The sequence below is a fragment of the Malus sylvestris genome, chromosome 1, assembly GCF_916048215.2.
Source record: "Malus sylvestris chromosome 1, drMalSylv7.2, whole genome shotgun sequence".
Lineage (NCBI taxonomy): Eukaryota > Viridiplantae > Streptophyta > Magnoliopsida > Rosales > Rosaceae > Malus > Malus sylvestris.
In genome coordinates this window covers 2695436-2712438 of record NC_062260.1, presented here as the reverse complement: position 1 = coordinate 2712438, position 17003 = coordinate 2695436, and the positions used below count along the sequence as shown (strand labels likewise).

General features: G+C 39.4%; 1 protein-coding gene across 1 annotated transcript; it reads right to left on the bottom strand.

The window, feature by feature from the left end:
* Nucleotides 1-7630: 7630 nt before the first annotated feature.
* On the bottom strand, nucleotides 7631-11576 carry LOC126629308 (uncharacterized mitochondrial protein AtMg00810-like). Its single transcript, XM_050299312.1, has 5 exons — nucleotides 10641-11576; nucleotides 9468-9551; nucleotides 9350-9387; nucleotides 8507-8558; nucleotides 7631-7861 (listed from the first exon to the last, which is right to left on the bottom strand). Exons 1-5 carry the CDS (start codon nucleotides 11574-11576, stop codon nucleotides 7631-7633), a joined length of 1341 nt encoding a protein of 446 aa, XP_050155269.1.
* Between the last annotated feature and the right edge of the window lie 5427 nt (nucleotides 11577-17003).

Sequence of the window (17003 nt, the reverse complement as noted above, 5' to 3'; positions counted from 1 at the left end):
GAACTACAAAACCCAAAAGGATTCACCAACTACTAGACCTCGGCTCTGATACCACTTGAAGGAAAATTTTGTGAAAACATGTTCATTTAAGCAACATCAAATAGCATGCAATTAACAATTAAAGGCGGAATCATGCTAGCATGCACTTAAAAACAAAACATTAACCATGAAATTCAAAGCCTAGTAGATTGGTGAACCAAGAATCAACTCAAAACAAAGTGAGTTGAGATTTATACCTTTGTAGATTCCTCTTTGCATAAGCAAAGGCTAATCACCCAAAGAGAGGGTCTTCATTCCTTGCATCTTAAATCTATATTTTTGGATGGAAGAATAGGTTTCTCCAAGTTCCCAAAGTAGGGAACCTCTAAGTCTCTTCACCAAGGAGAGATTGGAGAAGAAATGAGTGACCTTGGAGTAGTGGGATTGCAAGATGCACCCCCCAAGGGGCCGGCCTCTTTAGAGAGAAATGGAGAGACATGTTCTCTCCAATTTTCTCCAAAACAAACCCTTAATGAATTTTAGCTATAAAGTCATATTTATACCTTTATTCATTTGAGTGGCAAACTTGTAAATAAATCCAAGTTCACTACCCTAAACATCATGGCCGGCCATTGGGATATTATTGGGCTATTATGCCCTTGTGAATCTTTATTCATTAAGTTGTCATACAACCTAAGTCAATGGGCTTGACGTTCGAAGCCCATTGGGCCTAAACGTCCAAAACTATCCCGAGGTCTTTTAACGAACTTATTCGTTTGATTAATTAACATATTAATTAATCCTTGCCATAAATAAATGATTAAACCATTTAATCATTCTTACTCATCTCCGTTTAATCTCCAATCTCCACCTCTTATGGTGTGCGATCCATTAGGTTCCTTTTAGCGAGGCAGTGGGCGATTAAAACCATTTCAAATCGATTGTGAATTGAAACTTACTTTCAATTCTCCCTTTAGTGTTTATACACGTTTAGGGCTTCCACAAACCATGAGTGACACCTTGCAGCATATCATGGTTACCCAAGCTAATCAGAAGAGGTAGAGAAAACCTATTCAGTTTGGGATTACAAATGCAATACGGTCTTTCTCTAATACAATACTCTTGACCACATTGTTTGGTTTGATAGTTTATTTATTCATGTCTACTATCCAATGTGATTCGTGTGCTTATATGATTTCCTTGAATGTGATTTAGAACGACTTTTCTAAATCTCATTCATACTCTGGCCAGAGATTCTAAATCATATCATAGAGTATTCTCCCTCAAACAGTTTGAAGGTTAGAGATCCCTTGTTGCGCATTCACTTGCCTCCATGGCTAAGTGGCTTAACCCCAACGATGCCGTGGACACCCCGATGGGGTGACTTTGACATAATCAAAGATCAAGGACTTAACCACAAGACAACTGTGATGCCTCAGGTCAAAGGACTAATTTGCATTATCCCAAACATGAGTTCTCATGTGACATGAGTATGAGAACTCTTCGTTGATCATGTTCAGTGAACTCATTCTCTACTGAGCACCTACGTACTTGTCTTGATGTCACACACACCAATGACTCGAGACTAGTCACTCTCCCTGAGAGAAGACATAGCACGTACCGATCTTAACGGACTGTCAATGCCCAATTGGCAATCCTATGATCAGGAACATTTAGGATGTGTCTACGAAAGAATGGTCTCATGAATCTAACTTCATTAGATTACATTCTTCCAATCACATATTCCTTGGACTTTATCGTTTAAGCATATAACATTTATATGAGACGGCTCAAACAATAATCTTTGCCCTTTATAGTTAAACTAGATAAGTTTAACATGTAAAATGTCCGTAAAGTATCATCATATGATTGGCTTTAGGGCACATTTCCAACAAAAGTTTCCCTCCCGTTCTGGAAATCGACTCGGTCGTCACGGATTCGAGTCCCTGCAAATGGTGTTTGGGACACAACTCACCCCTCATTCTGACAACCACGATGACGAAGCCAAAATCGAAAACCCGACCGTCTCGGACCTGTTTTCAGCGCTGAGAGCGACGTCTCGGTTAGAGGATTTTAGCCGAGTTAAACAAGGATTATCGGCGAGATAAGCGAAATTAAGGTGAGAAATCGAGAAACAGAGGAACGAGAACGCGCTGCTCGACAAGAAGCACGAGTTCGAGTGGCTCAGAAGCTCAGAGCAGAGGAGGAGCTCAGGTTTAAGCTCTTATCGATCAAGGTGGAGACGATGAATGAAAAGAACCGTGGCGAGGGTGGAGAGGTAATTTTGGAGCTCTGGACGCAGAACGAGGAGCTGGAGCACCGCATTGAGTGGCTGGAGAAGAGCGATAAGACATCGAGGAAGAGGGGTTTTGAGTAACAACATCCAGAGAAGAAGGAGTGATCGGTTGGTTGCGATTGGTGGTGATACTGCTGCTAACAATGATAGCACTGAACACAATCATGATGTTAGAAAAAGAAAAAGGAGGATGGGCTAAACGTGGGCTGTACTAGTTGTTGAGTGAATATTTCAGAAAACGAAAAAGGGAAGAAATGAAAAGAAAAAGGTGCATAGACAGAACAATGTCATTCAGCGGCCGCTTTCGGTCATGATTGTGCTCACTGTCGCCTGGCAAGCCTTTGGGTTGGAATCAATCATAATGTTAGGAAAAAAAAAAGAGGGAGAAAAATAATAGAAAAAGAAAAAGGAGGAAGATAAAGAGAAATCATGACCAGGCTGCACATATTTGTGGATGAACTTTCCGGAAAAAATGGGTGCGGTAAAGGCAAGCCATCAGCAGATGCCATCAACTTTTGAAAAAGAAAACTTTCATCATGCATGTTCCCACTTTTCTGAATAAGCCACTGGAATACACACATGGAAAAAGATCTGCAACAACCCATTACGTAGTAGGTGCAATACACAACAACGATCTTGTTGGAAATGTGCCCTAAAACCAATCATATGATGATACTTTACGGACATTTCACAAAGTTAAACTAATGTAGTTTAAATATAAAGGGCAAAGATTATTGTTTGAGCCGTCTCATATAAATGTTATATGCTTAAACGATAAGTCCAAGGAATATGTGATTGGGAGAATGCAATCTAAAGAAGTTAGATTCATGAGACCATTTTTTCGTAGACACATCCTAAACGTTCCTGATCATAGGATTGCCAATTGGGCATTGACAGTCCGTTAAGATCAGTACGTGCTATGTCTTCTCTCAGGGAGAGTGACTAGTCTCGAGTCATTGGTGTGTGTGACATCAAGACAAGTACGTAGGTGCTCAATAGAGAATGAGTTCACTGAACACGATCAACGAAGAGTTCTCATATTCATGTCACATGAGAACTCATGGTTGGGATAATGCAAAGTAGTCCTTTGACCTAAGGCATCACAGTTGTCTTATGGTTAAGTCCTTGATCTTTGATTATGTCAAAGTCACCCCATCCGCGGGTGTCCACGACATCGTTGGAGTTAAGCCACTTAGCCATGGAGGCAATTGAATGCGCAACATGGGATCTCTAACCTTCAAATCGTTTGGGGGAGAATACTCTATGATATGATTGAAAATCTCTGATCAGAGTATGAATGAGATTTAGGAAGGCGTTCCAAATCACATTCAAGGTAATCATATAAGTAAACGAATCACATTGGATAGTAGACATGAATAAACTATCAAACCAAACAATGTGGTCAAGAGTATTGTATTAGAGAAAGACCGTATTGCATTTGTAATCTTAAACTGAATAGGTTCTCCACCTCTTCTGATTAGCTTGGGTAACCATGATATGCTGCTAGGTGTCACTCATGGTTTGTGGAAGCCCTAAACGTGTATAATCACTAAAGGGAGAATTGAAAGTAAGTTTCAATTCATAATCGATTTGAAAGAGTTCTAATCGCCCACTGCCTCGCTAAAAGGAACCTAATGGATCGTACACCGTGTAAGGTGGAGATTGAAGAAACAATGGAGATGAGTAAGAATAATTAAATGGTTTAATTATTTATGGCAAGGATTAATTAATATGTTAATTAATCAAACGAATAAGTTCGTTAAAGACCTCGGGATAGTTTTGGACCTTAAGGCCCAATGGGCTTCGAACGTCAAAGCCCATGGACTTAAGTTGTATGACAACTTAATGAATAAAGATTCACAAGGGCCCAAAAGCCCAAATCCCTTAAAGTGGCCGGCCATGTTAGAAGAATAGCTTTTTGGTTCTTTAGGTCACTTATTTGAAGGGACTATATAAAGGACTTTATAGCCTAAATTCATTAAGGGTTTCTTTTGGAGAAAATTGGAGAGAACATGTCTCTCCCTTTCTCTCTAAAGAGGCCGGCCCCCTTGGAGGGATTAGCTAGCAATACTACTCCTCCAAGGTCACTCATTTCTTATCCAATCTAACCTTGGTGAAGATACTTAGAGGTTCTCTATTTTGGGAACTTGGAGAAACCTATTCTTCCATCCAAATCCATAGATTTAAGAAGCAAGGAATGAAGGCCCTCTCTTTGGGTGATTAGCCTTTGCTTATGCAAAGAGGAATCTACAAAGGTATAAATTTCAACTCCCTTTGTTTTGAGTTGAGTCTTGGTTCACCAATCTACTAGGCTTTGAATTTCATGGTTGATGTTTTGTTTTTGAGTGCATGCAAGCATGATTCCGCCTTTAATTGTTAATTGCATGCTATATGATGTTGCTCAAATGAACATGTTTTCACAAAATCTTCCTTCAGATCTACAACTATCGAAACCTTTGTTTTGAATGATCTAATTTATTTGTATTATCTTTCGGAGACATCTGTATAACCCCATCAGAGGGTAAAAAAAAAAAAAAAAAAAACGGCAAGCCCAAAATAATGGGCTAGAATGTTATGTGGAGGGCGAAGGCACATATGCCCAAAAGAGTCAGGCCCTCTATTATCACCAACCAGGTGATCAAAAGTACGTCCAGTACTACAAAAAATTATTCGGCAACCTGCCCCTATTATCACCAACCAGGTGATCAAAAGTAAGTCCAGTACTTCAAAATTATTCGGTAGCCTGCTGCTATTATCACCAACCAGGTGATCAAAAGTACGTCCAGTACTACAAAAAATTATTCAGCAGCCTGCCGCGATTATCACCAACCAGGTGATCAAAAGTACATCCAGTACTCCAAAATTATTCGGCAGCCTGCCGCTATTATCACCAACCAGGTGATCAAAAGTACGTCCAGTACTCCAAAATTATACATGAGCATCACTCATGTCAATCATACATAAACTTGGGGGACTACTGTTTGTACCATACTTGAGCACCGCCTCATATCGAGTATTAGTTGAAGACGACATCTAGTTATTTCGGCCCACACATGGACTAAATTTGAAGTCTCTAGCCAAAAGACTCTCTTGACTGAAGACTTGGGAGACTACTGTTTGTACCATACTTAGGGCCTCCGTATTTAGATCTCGTATAAATACTCGGCGGACTCAAATGTAATTATGTAATAAATGAAGGGGCAAATATGTAAAATGGGGAGGAGCCCTTAGTTTATAAAAGGGCCTCCTCACCCTCACAATCGAAAGGCTCTCACCCTCATAATTCTCTCACAAACAGAGAAATACAATATCAGTGTGGACGTAGCCTAAACATTAGGGTGAACCACAATACATCTTGTGTTCTTTACTTTCTTGCAGATTTACGGTCGGATTTACGTTGTTCCAAGACCCCTCCAGTTTTGTGCATCATTAGAACCAAATACGGATTTAAAAATATCAAAATCTGCATGAAAAAAGCAACGTCGGCCCACTGGCCACACACTGCCGTAGGTGCCAGTTTCTGATGAACGGAAACCCAATTTTCTGACTAACTCTAAAAATTACCAAATTTTATAAGGTTGTAGAGTTAAATGAGAGGAACAACTTTCATACCTGGGCCGAAGTCCAATTCGGCCGAGAAAAGCCCCAAAATTTCACTCAATTCTGCCGGAACCCTAGAATTTGGGTGTCCTCAATTCGTCACCTTCGGTGGCCCACCGCCCAAACCAAGGCTTGGGACATGTTCCTGGGTGGTGGTCGACTATTGTGGCTTCACAAACAAGAGATCCAAACACAGACCCATCACAACCACCGGTGCGGGTTTCACTAAATTAAAGCATATTTCCATCGGAATTGGAATGGAATTGGTGAAGGGATCGAATGGTGTTGAAAGGAGGGTTATTTTAGCACCATTCTCGTCATCAATGGTGACCGAAATTGGAAACAATGGTTGGGTCGGGTCGACGGGTTGAAGGAAGGTCCGGTTCCTTCCTCTCTCCTCTTCTCTCCTTTCCCTCATTTCCTCCTTCCTCATTGGTCCATGTCTTTCCCTTTCTCTCCTTCCCTTTCCATCATAGCCACACACGTGGCTTCATAGATCCTTGCTCCAGCAAATCTAGAGTCTTCCAGATATTGGTCAAATGACCATTTTACCCTAAACTTCTATCGTTAATAACTTCTTCATTATTACTCCGTTTCACGAACGGTTTTCGCCTACACACTCGTAGGATCATCCTCTATCCAAATATGTCAAGAAATCTGATAAAATACATCCTCAAATAATTACGTTAATCTTTTGAACTTAACGATAAATTTCACAACATAATTTATAATAATTTCCTGAAACATGACTTTAAAAGTTCTCAATTCAATTTTTCATACCCATAAATCGATTTATTTTCGATTTTTCTCTGCAAATTCATATATTTAAATTTTCAGGGCATTACAAGTTGACTTCCTCAACCTCTACATGATACTGAATCTACTTGAGTATTTACACACTCAAGGGGAAGTGTTATAACCTTCTTGTTTAAGTGTGATTGTGTAAATCCTATATTAGATTTGATTCTAGTTATTCTTTCCTATTAGTACTTGTATTCCTTGGAGGAGAAGGATTTCTTCTCCCTCTTATTACTATAAATAAAGGCACATGGGGAATAACAAGATCCTCTACACAACCTTACAAACACATCTCCCTCTCTATTCTCTCTGTGCTGCCGACCCCCTTCCCCTATCAGTTAAATATAGGCCACAACATTTGTAAGTTTTTAAAATTTTATTATTTTTAAGTGAGGAATCATTTCAACCAAGACAAAAGATAGGGTGACCTGGCTGACAACCATTTCTCCAAGGATCGAAATCCTCCTAAAGATAGGTAATTTCAATTTTCATCCTTAAGGGGTGGATGTGAAAGTGAATTGAAACGTCAGGGATTAGGTAATGTTTCAACCCTGAGGGATTTTTGTGAAAAAACAAGAAACCTCAAGGGGTGTTAGTATAATTAACCCGATAATTTCCTAAAAATTACATATGGGCATCATATTGCAACCGCAATTCAAAGGCGCATACTCAGACGGAAACTAAGTAGCAAGCGACACCTAGTAAGAAGTGGAGAACAATTAGCTCATAAGACAATATCACAAGGTGCCCTTCAAAAGCAACACTGACACGAAAACCTTTCCTCATTCAATTTATCCGAACAGATCATTTTCCTTGGAACTCACTGTTTCTTATGAAGTAGAATAATTTATGCAAAGCACCTGAAGAAGGAACTGGATCTAAAAGTACAAATATCCGAAAAAGAACAAACTAATTTTGCTCCTTTGGTCAAGTAGAGGCCGAGGCCAGCTCTTTGTCTTAAGTAAAAAAAGGAATAGGTTTCGTTGGGGCTGGCAAGCGGCCAGAGCCATCAACTTCATCCTTCTGTTTCAGGGGAGGTCTAGCTGCTTTCGGCAATAACCTGCCTTTCTTATCAAACCACTCGGGTTTGAGCAATGCTCGGAAGCCCAACTTGTTGTAATACACTCTTCTAACAGACCCACCTGCAGCTTCAACAGCTTCCTTTGACCTTACAGTGACACGTGATACCTGTAAACCTCTCATAAGTCCATTTTCGAGTTGCATGCAACACAAAGAGGAATGAAACCCGAAGTCTGATCTATATGCATTTACTCCATATCCATGTGAAAAATAATTAGCATAGGAAAGTATCTGCCATCAGTAAATATTAATGGATTAATAGTTCATTTATAAACTAATTTCAGATTTCTATGCTAAAGTTAGTTATGTAATATTTGTTCAAAGATGTTTATTCGAAATAAGTACCTTGCTGACAGCATTTCGAGCCATCACTAAACTACCACTAATGAACATGATCAATATTTTCCAGTGTTTTTAATTGATAAAATTTAACGGAGATCAAAGGTAATGTTACTACACACTACAAAAACGAAGTAAATTATGACATCAGCAAACCATTGGACTAGCAGTAATGTACATATCATAGTTAACTGATATCGCCATTCCTTGGTCCAGAAAACAGAATTGAAGTGGTGAAACACTCTCATCCAGTGGTGATATCATCATATGATCCAGCTCTGAAGAGAAAAAAACATTTTTGAGGTGAAGGCAGCAATTTTAAATCTAGGACAGTGAAGGGGGTAAAGCAAGACAGGGGTACCCACATAACACATAAGTCCATGTCATGTACAATGCCTAGATGAATACACATACCTCCAGATGAATTGGCCATTGGATCTGTTCAGCACCCCGTCCCATCAATCGTGTGGATGCAAATTTTCTCCTCCTCGATCTTGGACGATTTTGCACCTACAAAACAACTAGCACCTTATGTTAAGGCCAAAAGCCTCACGCGTCCACGATGAATGAGGGGGGCTTTGGCCGAAGAACCTCCGATGCCAAAGTTAGAAATTTAGAGAGAAATAGTGTTTAGAGTATTTGGGATTTTTTGCAAGAGGTTTGGAATGAGTGTTTGGTAAAAATGGGTGACTATTTATAGGACTAGGTTTGTCCACTTTTCTAAGAAAGTGGCCGGCCACTTTGTCTATTTTTTGGTGAGTTTGTGGTTTAATTAGCCACTTTATTGGCTAATAAAATATGATAGAAATAAATGGGGAGTTACCAAATTGAATGACTAGCTTTATTTGGGTAATAAGGTGGAGAAAATCAGAAAAGGTATGGAGCAAAGGGAGGTGGCCGGTTTTGTCTACTAATTTGGGTCACTTTATTGACAATTAGGGGATTAATTGAGTTGATCCCCTAATTAATCAATTATTTATGATTTTAAGGGATGATTTTAGGAGATATGGGAAGAATATATTATTTAGATAATTAATTAACTAAATAATATATTAAAGAAATTAAGTTTCGGAAATAATTACCTAAAATGAGATAGTTTGGAATTGGTTACCTCTTTTGGAGCATTTTTTAATTGGTGGAGGATGATTACCCACTACTTGCGCGTAGGAATCCCGTTATACCTCAAGGGTATTTTTGTCTTCTTTTGTCCCAAAGTCCACGTGTCACTTTGTGATCGTTTTTGGCTCCACAAATCGCACTCCATCTTCAATCTGCTTCCCTATTGCCCCTGTATCCTATGGTAACAATAATTACCAGAATGAACAAACGTTGACGTAGGAAATAGTGCAATAGGCTGAGAAGAAATTTACTGAACCTTGAGCGTTTTCATTGTAATCAACTCAGACGAATCAATCTTTCCTGCGTTTATAAGTGTGGCAATTTTTCCTAATCCTACAGGCTGCCACGACGACATGTACACAGGTCAGAAAATAAATTGGAAATAAAAGTGATGTTTAATAGCCCCCAGAAATATAAAACAAAAGGCTTAAACAGATTAAAAGTCAATTAAAAGGAATGATAAAATCAGTTTGCTATGTATAACCAAAACAATCCGCCAAAGAAAATCTATAACCAAAACATACGAAGCATAATGGTTTCACGCATTGAGGAACCCTTATGCATGTATGTATGTACGTATAACAGTACACACTATTCAAGCATAGATTCATAACAATATCAGGGTATCATGAAACTCATAGACCTAGTTCATTTGCCCAATATTTTAGCAATGATTCAGAGCAAACTCCAAGGATTAAAAAAGCATAGAGACTCAAGAACCGCCAAGTCATTTCTACAAGAACTGAATTATTTCCCACTACTGATCTCTGCATTGCAAACCAAGTTAGGTTGGAAGTTGGAACAGAAACTTTATCCATCCACCTCACTTCAAGCAGAACATTCGGCAGTATGATTTGCGGTAGATATTTAGAATTTTGGATACGGATAGTTTATGGAATTTTCAATATCAATGGACACATGTTTTCTTAAAAATGAATATTAAAATGGTTAAATGGCAGGACAATTGAAAGGAGCAAACTGAATTGCAAACTGAATTGGTTTCGAATGAATTCAATTGATAAACTTTACAGTAATATATACATCAGTAGGTCAACCAATCAACCCTACATTAATACCTACAAAATAGCATCCCTATTTTGATGGGATTTGACATAAACCTTATTAGGTAAATATATTACATGATATTTCTCAATACTCCCCCTCAAGTTGGAGAGTGAATATTATGAACTCCCAACTTGTCACGTAGTGTCGCAAATTGATCTTTTCCCAAGGCTTTTGTAAATAAATTTGCTAACTGGAAACGAGTAGGCACATGTGAGGGAATAATCATTCCAGCTTGCAGTTTTTCTCGAACGATGTGACAATCAATTTCAATATGCTTTGTATGCTCGTGAAAAACAGGATTAGCTGCTATATGTAGGGCAGCTTGATTATCACAAAATAATGATGTGGGAGCCTTTTGCAGAACCTTTAAATCCTGCAATATATAGCGTAGCCAAGTTAACTCTAAACATGTGTTGGCCATAGCTCGATATTCGGCTTCTGCAGATGATCGAGAAACATTGTCTTGTTTCTTGGATTTCCATGAGATGAGAGAATTTCCAAGAAAAACACAATATCCTGTAACTGACCTTCTTGTGGCATGACAAGCTCCCCAATTGGAATCACAAAAAGCTTTTAACTCAAGATTGTCAGAGACAGGAAATAATAAAACTTGACCAGGAGTACCTTTGATGTACCTTAGAATTCGTAAAGCTGCATCCCAATGAGGCTTGCGAGGCTCATGCATGAATTGACTCAACGCGCGAACTGAAAAGACTATGTCAGGCCTAGTGACAGTAAGATAAATCAATCGTCCGACTAGTCTTCTGTACTTGGTGGGATCATCTAACAATGCTCCGTCAATGGGAGTGAGTTTCAAATTTTGTTCTATTGGAAACTTGTCTGGGCGTGCTCCCATAAGTCCAGAATCCTGCAAAATGTCTAGTGCATATTTTCTTTGAAACATGAAAATGCCTTTCTGACAACGAGAAAATTCAATGCCCAAAAAATATTTCAAATCACCAAGATCTTTGATGCGGAAGCGTGTGAGAAGAAATGTTTTCAGACGTTCCATCTCTTGTAGATCATTCCCTATAAGAAGTATGTCATCCACATAGATAAGGACTGCAGTAAATGAAGTACCTTGAGCCTTGGTAAAAAGAGAATAATCAGCTTTTGACTGTTGGTAACCTGCTTTCTGAATGGTAACTGAAAAAGTCGAAAACCAGTTTCTAGAGGCCTGCTTGAGTCCATATAGAGATTTGTTGAGCTGATGGACGGGAAGGTGTACAAGCTGGCGGTAAGGGTGGGCTATCAGCAAGACCGGGCAAGTGGGGGTGTAGGAAGGGCCCCCCGTTGTCATGTATGGGAAGGGTCAGAGGTGATGAAGGTAGAGACTGGAAAGGGAAGATATTTTCAGTAAATTTGACGTCACGGTTGACAAAGAATTTTTTAGTGTCTAAATCACATAGTTTATAACCTTTTTGACCAGTGGGGTACCCAACAAAGACACATTGTTTTGCACGAGGATCGAATTTATGAGTAGGGTGAACAACAGTAGCAAAACACAAACAACCAAAAACTTTCAAGTGGTCAAAAGATGGCGGACGGTTATATAATAACTCAAAAGGGGATTTATTAGATAACAAAGGAGATGGTAATCGGTTAATAAGATAGACAGCGGTGGATACACACTCACCCCAAAATGAAAGGGGTACCTGAGATTGGAAACGTAAGCTACGTGCAACGGTGAGAATGTGATGATGCTTACGTTCGACAACGCCATTTTGTTGTGGAGTGTAAACACATGTGCGTTGATATTCAATGCCATTGGTTTGAAAAAAATCTTTCATGGACAAAAATTCAGACCCATTGTCAACTCTTACTACTTTGATGTTTGCATGAAATTGTGTATGAGCAAAAGTAACAAAAGATTTTAAAAGGTGTTGAGTTTCAGGTTTATGTTGCATCAAAAAAACCCATGTGCACCTGGTAAAATCATTGACAATGGTAAGAAAAAAATGAGCTCCCGAATGTGTGGGAACTTTATGAGGACCCCATATATCACAATGTAACAAATCAAAAGGAGCATGAGTCGATATAGAACTTAAAGGAAATGGAAGTCTAGTTTGTTTAGTTATAGGACAAACATTACAATTATTATCAAAAGAAAAATTATTTGAAGGCAAGGAAGGAAATATTAATTTAAGGCGAGAAGGTGAAGGATGTCCAAGGCGCAGATGCCACAAATTGGAGGGATGAGAAACTTGACAGGAAAGAGGCGTTCGTTGCAACGGGGACATGTAATAAAGACCATCACGTTGCTTACCCGATCCAATCATCTTCCCCGTAGCCAAGTCCTGCAAGACACAGAAAGTGGGAAACAAAATGGCACAACAATTTAGAGAATCAGTGACTTGACTGGCAGACATGAGATTTAAGTGAAAAGAAGGAACACATAAAACATTATCTAAAGTAATATCTGAATTGAATGGTACGGTTCCTGTAGAAGTGATTTTAGCCAAAGAGCCGGTGGGTAATTTAACAGTGGCTAGTGGTGAAGATGTGCTTTTGGAAAAAAATGAAGAATCTGAAATGATATGATTGGTAGCCCCGCTATCCAAAATCCAAGGTTTAGTATATACATAATTAATGGATGCAACAGTAAAAGGAGACAGACCTGCTGCATTCGCATAAGCACTGCTATTACCAGAGGTGTTATTTAAATTCATCATTGACACAACGTGAGCCAATTGTTGAAGTTGGTCAGCCAAAAGACCTTGCAACGGGTTCGGTGAAGGCTGCGTTTGCATTTGTGTCTGAGGGGTGACATGTGAAGATGGCTGTGGCTGAGGTATAACGTGCGCTGCATTTGCAGCAGTCATGATGTGACTTGTCGCTGCATTGGCAGCAGGAGAAGAAGCAAGGGCAGCACATAGGAGGCTGCTGCCTTGGAGACGCTGCTGTGCCTTGTGATTTCCTCCATTCGTGCCATTTTTAAATCGGCATCTGTCTTTAGTGTGGCCTCTTTTATCACAGAACTTGCAATGATATTTTCGAGTCCTACAATTATCAATTGTATGTCTGTCTTTATCACAGTATTCATAACGGATATTTTTGGAATTGTTGAAGGAATGGTTTGAGCAACTCTGAACAGCTGCAGCAATGGTAAAATTTTCATTCAATCCCGAAGACATTTTGTTAGAACCAATCAAATGTTACTTATATAATATATATAAAATTTGCACAGTTTATTGCAAATAGCAAATTCAACAAAGATGTAATATATTAAAATGTTAACACTTAACGAAATTGCATGTAAATCACAAATAACTGACTTGATCGTTGCAGATAGAGGCTTACAGAGCAATCTCCTAAGACAGAAATACGTCCCTACACCAGTGCAGTAGTTCAAAGGACGTCTATCTTGCAGGATACAACTATCTAATCCAAGTTCTTGCACACGAACTTGGATTCTTGACGAATCGGTAGTATTGTTCTCTGTAAGGAGTAAAATGAGCGATTGGATTGATCTCTTTCTCGTTTTTGAGCGGACTGCCATATATATAATGGCTTAACTTGAACAAACGCAACCGTTCGTCCTTATCAGTTACAAAACTGACGTAACTGTTCCCTTAGTTTTATCCTTTCGGAAAAACTGAATCCAAAAATTCAAAACGAAAAAATAAAACTTGTGTTTTTCGTCAATCCGAGCCCAAGAGCCCCAAGGCCCAAGGCCCATCTTTGACATTTAATATATACACCCAAACCTCCATTTGTAAGGCCCAAGATCCATAGCTTTGGCCCAATTCTTTTCAAACCATAAAGGAGAGAAAAGACTTATAAAGTGGACTTCTTGAAAGTGTTTGGGCGATGTGGGACTAAGTCCCACTCACAAGTTCCAACAAAAGTTCCAACAATACCCCACATTTTCTATTCAAACGCTAGCAACACATTTGAATAGAAAATAAGATACTAACTAAATCAGTAACATTGTTCCAGAGAACTGAGATATGATATGCATCGGGATAGGTGTCTTTTGGACTTGAACCTTCTCGAGTGAGTACTTATCGGATTTACCTAATGAAGCAGTGAGTTTAATATCTTGAATTGATCATTGTAAGTAGTAAATCGAAACAAGAAGTATCACACAGATCACATCTTGACACACTTCAATTCATACGGTTGTGTTCATTTTGGTCGTGAACATATCCTGATTTCATGAGACCTTTAGAGAATTGTAGCCATATCAAATCTCAAAGATGCGACCCCACATCAATCTCATATAGGTAATGCTAACTAAGAATAGCCTGTTCTATTCATCTCAACTATAAGATGTTAGCATTATTAAGAATAATGATTCACCCTTTACGTCGTACAGGTAACACACTGTTTGCCATCATAGGAATAAGTAAGGATTGTCTGTTTCTTACCTTGACATTTAATATATACACCCAAACCTCCATTTGTAAAGCCCAAGATCCATAGCTTTGGCCCAATTCTTTTCAAACCATAAAGGAGAGAAAAGACTTATAAAGTGGACTTCTTGAAAGTGTTTGGGCGATGTGGGACTAAGTCCCACTCACAAGTTCCAACAAAAGTTCCAACACATTTGTCTCTGTGTTTCGTCCTGAATAACAAGTGAGTAGGCTTGACGAACTTTAGGCAAAGGTGCCATCATGAGAATATTACTTCGAACTCCACTATAGATATCATTGAGACCCATGAGAAATTGCATCATTCGATCTTCTTCTATTTGTTCATTGTGTGCCTTTGTTTGGTCGCAGATGAGAAAAGGTTGATAAGTCTCTAACTCATCCCAAAGGCCTTTAAGTTTTGTAAAATAAGCCGAAACTGTCATGGAACCTTGAGAGAGGGATGCGATGGATTTCTGGATTTGATAAATTGTTGGTGCATTCTTTTGTGAGAACTAATCTTTAAAATCTTCCCATACCTGTTCAACACTTTTGGCATGAACAACTCCTTTGGATAAATCAGGCTCCATAGATTGAGCAAGCCACGTTAAAATCATACTATTACATTGATTCCAGAGAGCGTATTCTTTTGGTTGATCCTTTGCTGATGGGGGCTGAATGGAGCCATCAACAAAACCAATTTTGTTTTTGGCTGTGAGAGCATGAATCATGGATTTGCTCCAAGATGGATGGTTGGATCCATTCAATTTTTCTGGGACGAGCATATGACCAGGACTTTCTGAATGATGGACATAGACGGGGTTTGATGAATCCATACCGACCTTGCTATGGGTTTGACTGGTTTGTGGTAGTGATTGAAGTTCTGTATCTGACATGATGTTTGGAAAAATAAAAAGGGTTGAAAAAGAAGGCAATCAAAGTACCAGGACTTTATGCTCTGGATACCATCTTAAAAATGAATATTAAAATGGTTAAATGGCAGGACAATTGAAAGGAGCAAACTGAATTGCAAACTGAATTGGTTTCGAATGAATTCCATTGATAAACTTTACAGTAATATATACATCAGTAGGTCAACCAATCAACCCTACATTAATACCTACAAAATAGCATCCCTATTTTGATGGGATTTGAAACATGTCAATGTCAGAATGAAACTAGAAACTCTCTTCTATAAATAGAGATCACTCTCTCACAATATTTCCGAATGTCATTTGTACTAAATCATTCACTAGTACTCATTAAAGGAGAGCTTGAACCTATGTACTTGTGTAAACCCTTCATAATTAACGAGAACTCCTCTGCTTCGTGGACGTAGCCAATCTGGGTGAACCACGTACATCTTGTGTTTGCTTCCCTGTCACTATCCATTTACATGCTTATCCACACTAGTGATCGGAGCAATCTAGCGAAGGTCACAAACTTAACACTTTCTGTGGTACCAAAATCCTCGCTGATTTTGTGCATCAACATATGGCGCCGTCTGTGGGAACGACACTTACTCCCACTCTTTTCAGCTTTGTCAAGCTGGTTTCCACCATTCGTACACTCTCTTTTGACCAGGCATCCTTCTCCAACATGGGGAGCGAAAGAAGCCACAACACACAGAATTACACCCCTTTTGTACCTAGTGCGAAGCAACGAAAGAATGAAGGAAATAGGGTTGCTCTTCAAGCTAAAGTCGATGAGTTAAAAGCTCAGAACAACAAGATAGCAATGAAGAATGAGGTCCTCCAGGAGCAGTATGAGAAGCTCTTTGAGACGCTCCACGAAACTAGGCGTACTCAAACACGCGAGCTCGTTACCCCTGTGGACATCAATCATCATCTAGGTGCCCCCCAACACGGAGGGTCGCCTTCCTTCGACATGGGTATCCCTGATGAGGAGCGAGCTAATCATCAAAACATTGATTAACATGAGACTTCTCTTAACCCAGCTGCTTCGACCCGAAGTAGGAGAAGTGGAAGAAGACACCTCCTTACAGAAAGAGTGGAAGGATCGAAAGCCGTCTTTCGCGACTGTCGAGATTTCCTAAAGCAACGTCGAGACAATCCTATCCATGTAAGCTCGAATATCAATGACCCATGGGCCTCTGAAAGACTCGATTCCCTCCCATGTCCCAGGCCGGCTACCAATTTGGGGAAGGGGCAACAAGTCCTAGAGAAACATGAAGGTATAGGGGACTCAGAGATGTTCCGACAGACATACCTTGGAAGTCAGTATGGCAAGTGCAGGGAAAAATCACATGCCCTTGATCAAATCTTCATACTTCTAAGAGGATATGGAGATTTATGAAAGAAAGCTCAAGTGGTACATGACTCCATTCAAGACCCTCTTGTCCTACAGCTTCTTAA

Coding starts and splice junctions, on each gene's coding strand:
- LOC126629308 (XM_050299312.1), bottom strand. CDS start 11,576: ATGACAACGGGGGGCCCTTCCTACACCCCCACTTGCCCGGTCTTGCTG. Junction 9,388..9,467: donor TTACAATGAAAACGCTCAAG/GTTCAGTAAATT, acceptor TTGTTACCATAG/GATACAGGGGCAATAGGGAA. Junction 7,862..8,506: donor AATGGCCAATTCATCTGGAG/GTATGTGTATTC, acceptor AGAGGTTTACAG/GTATCACGTGTCACTGTAAG.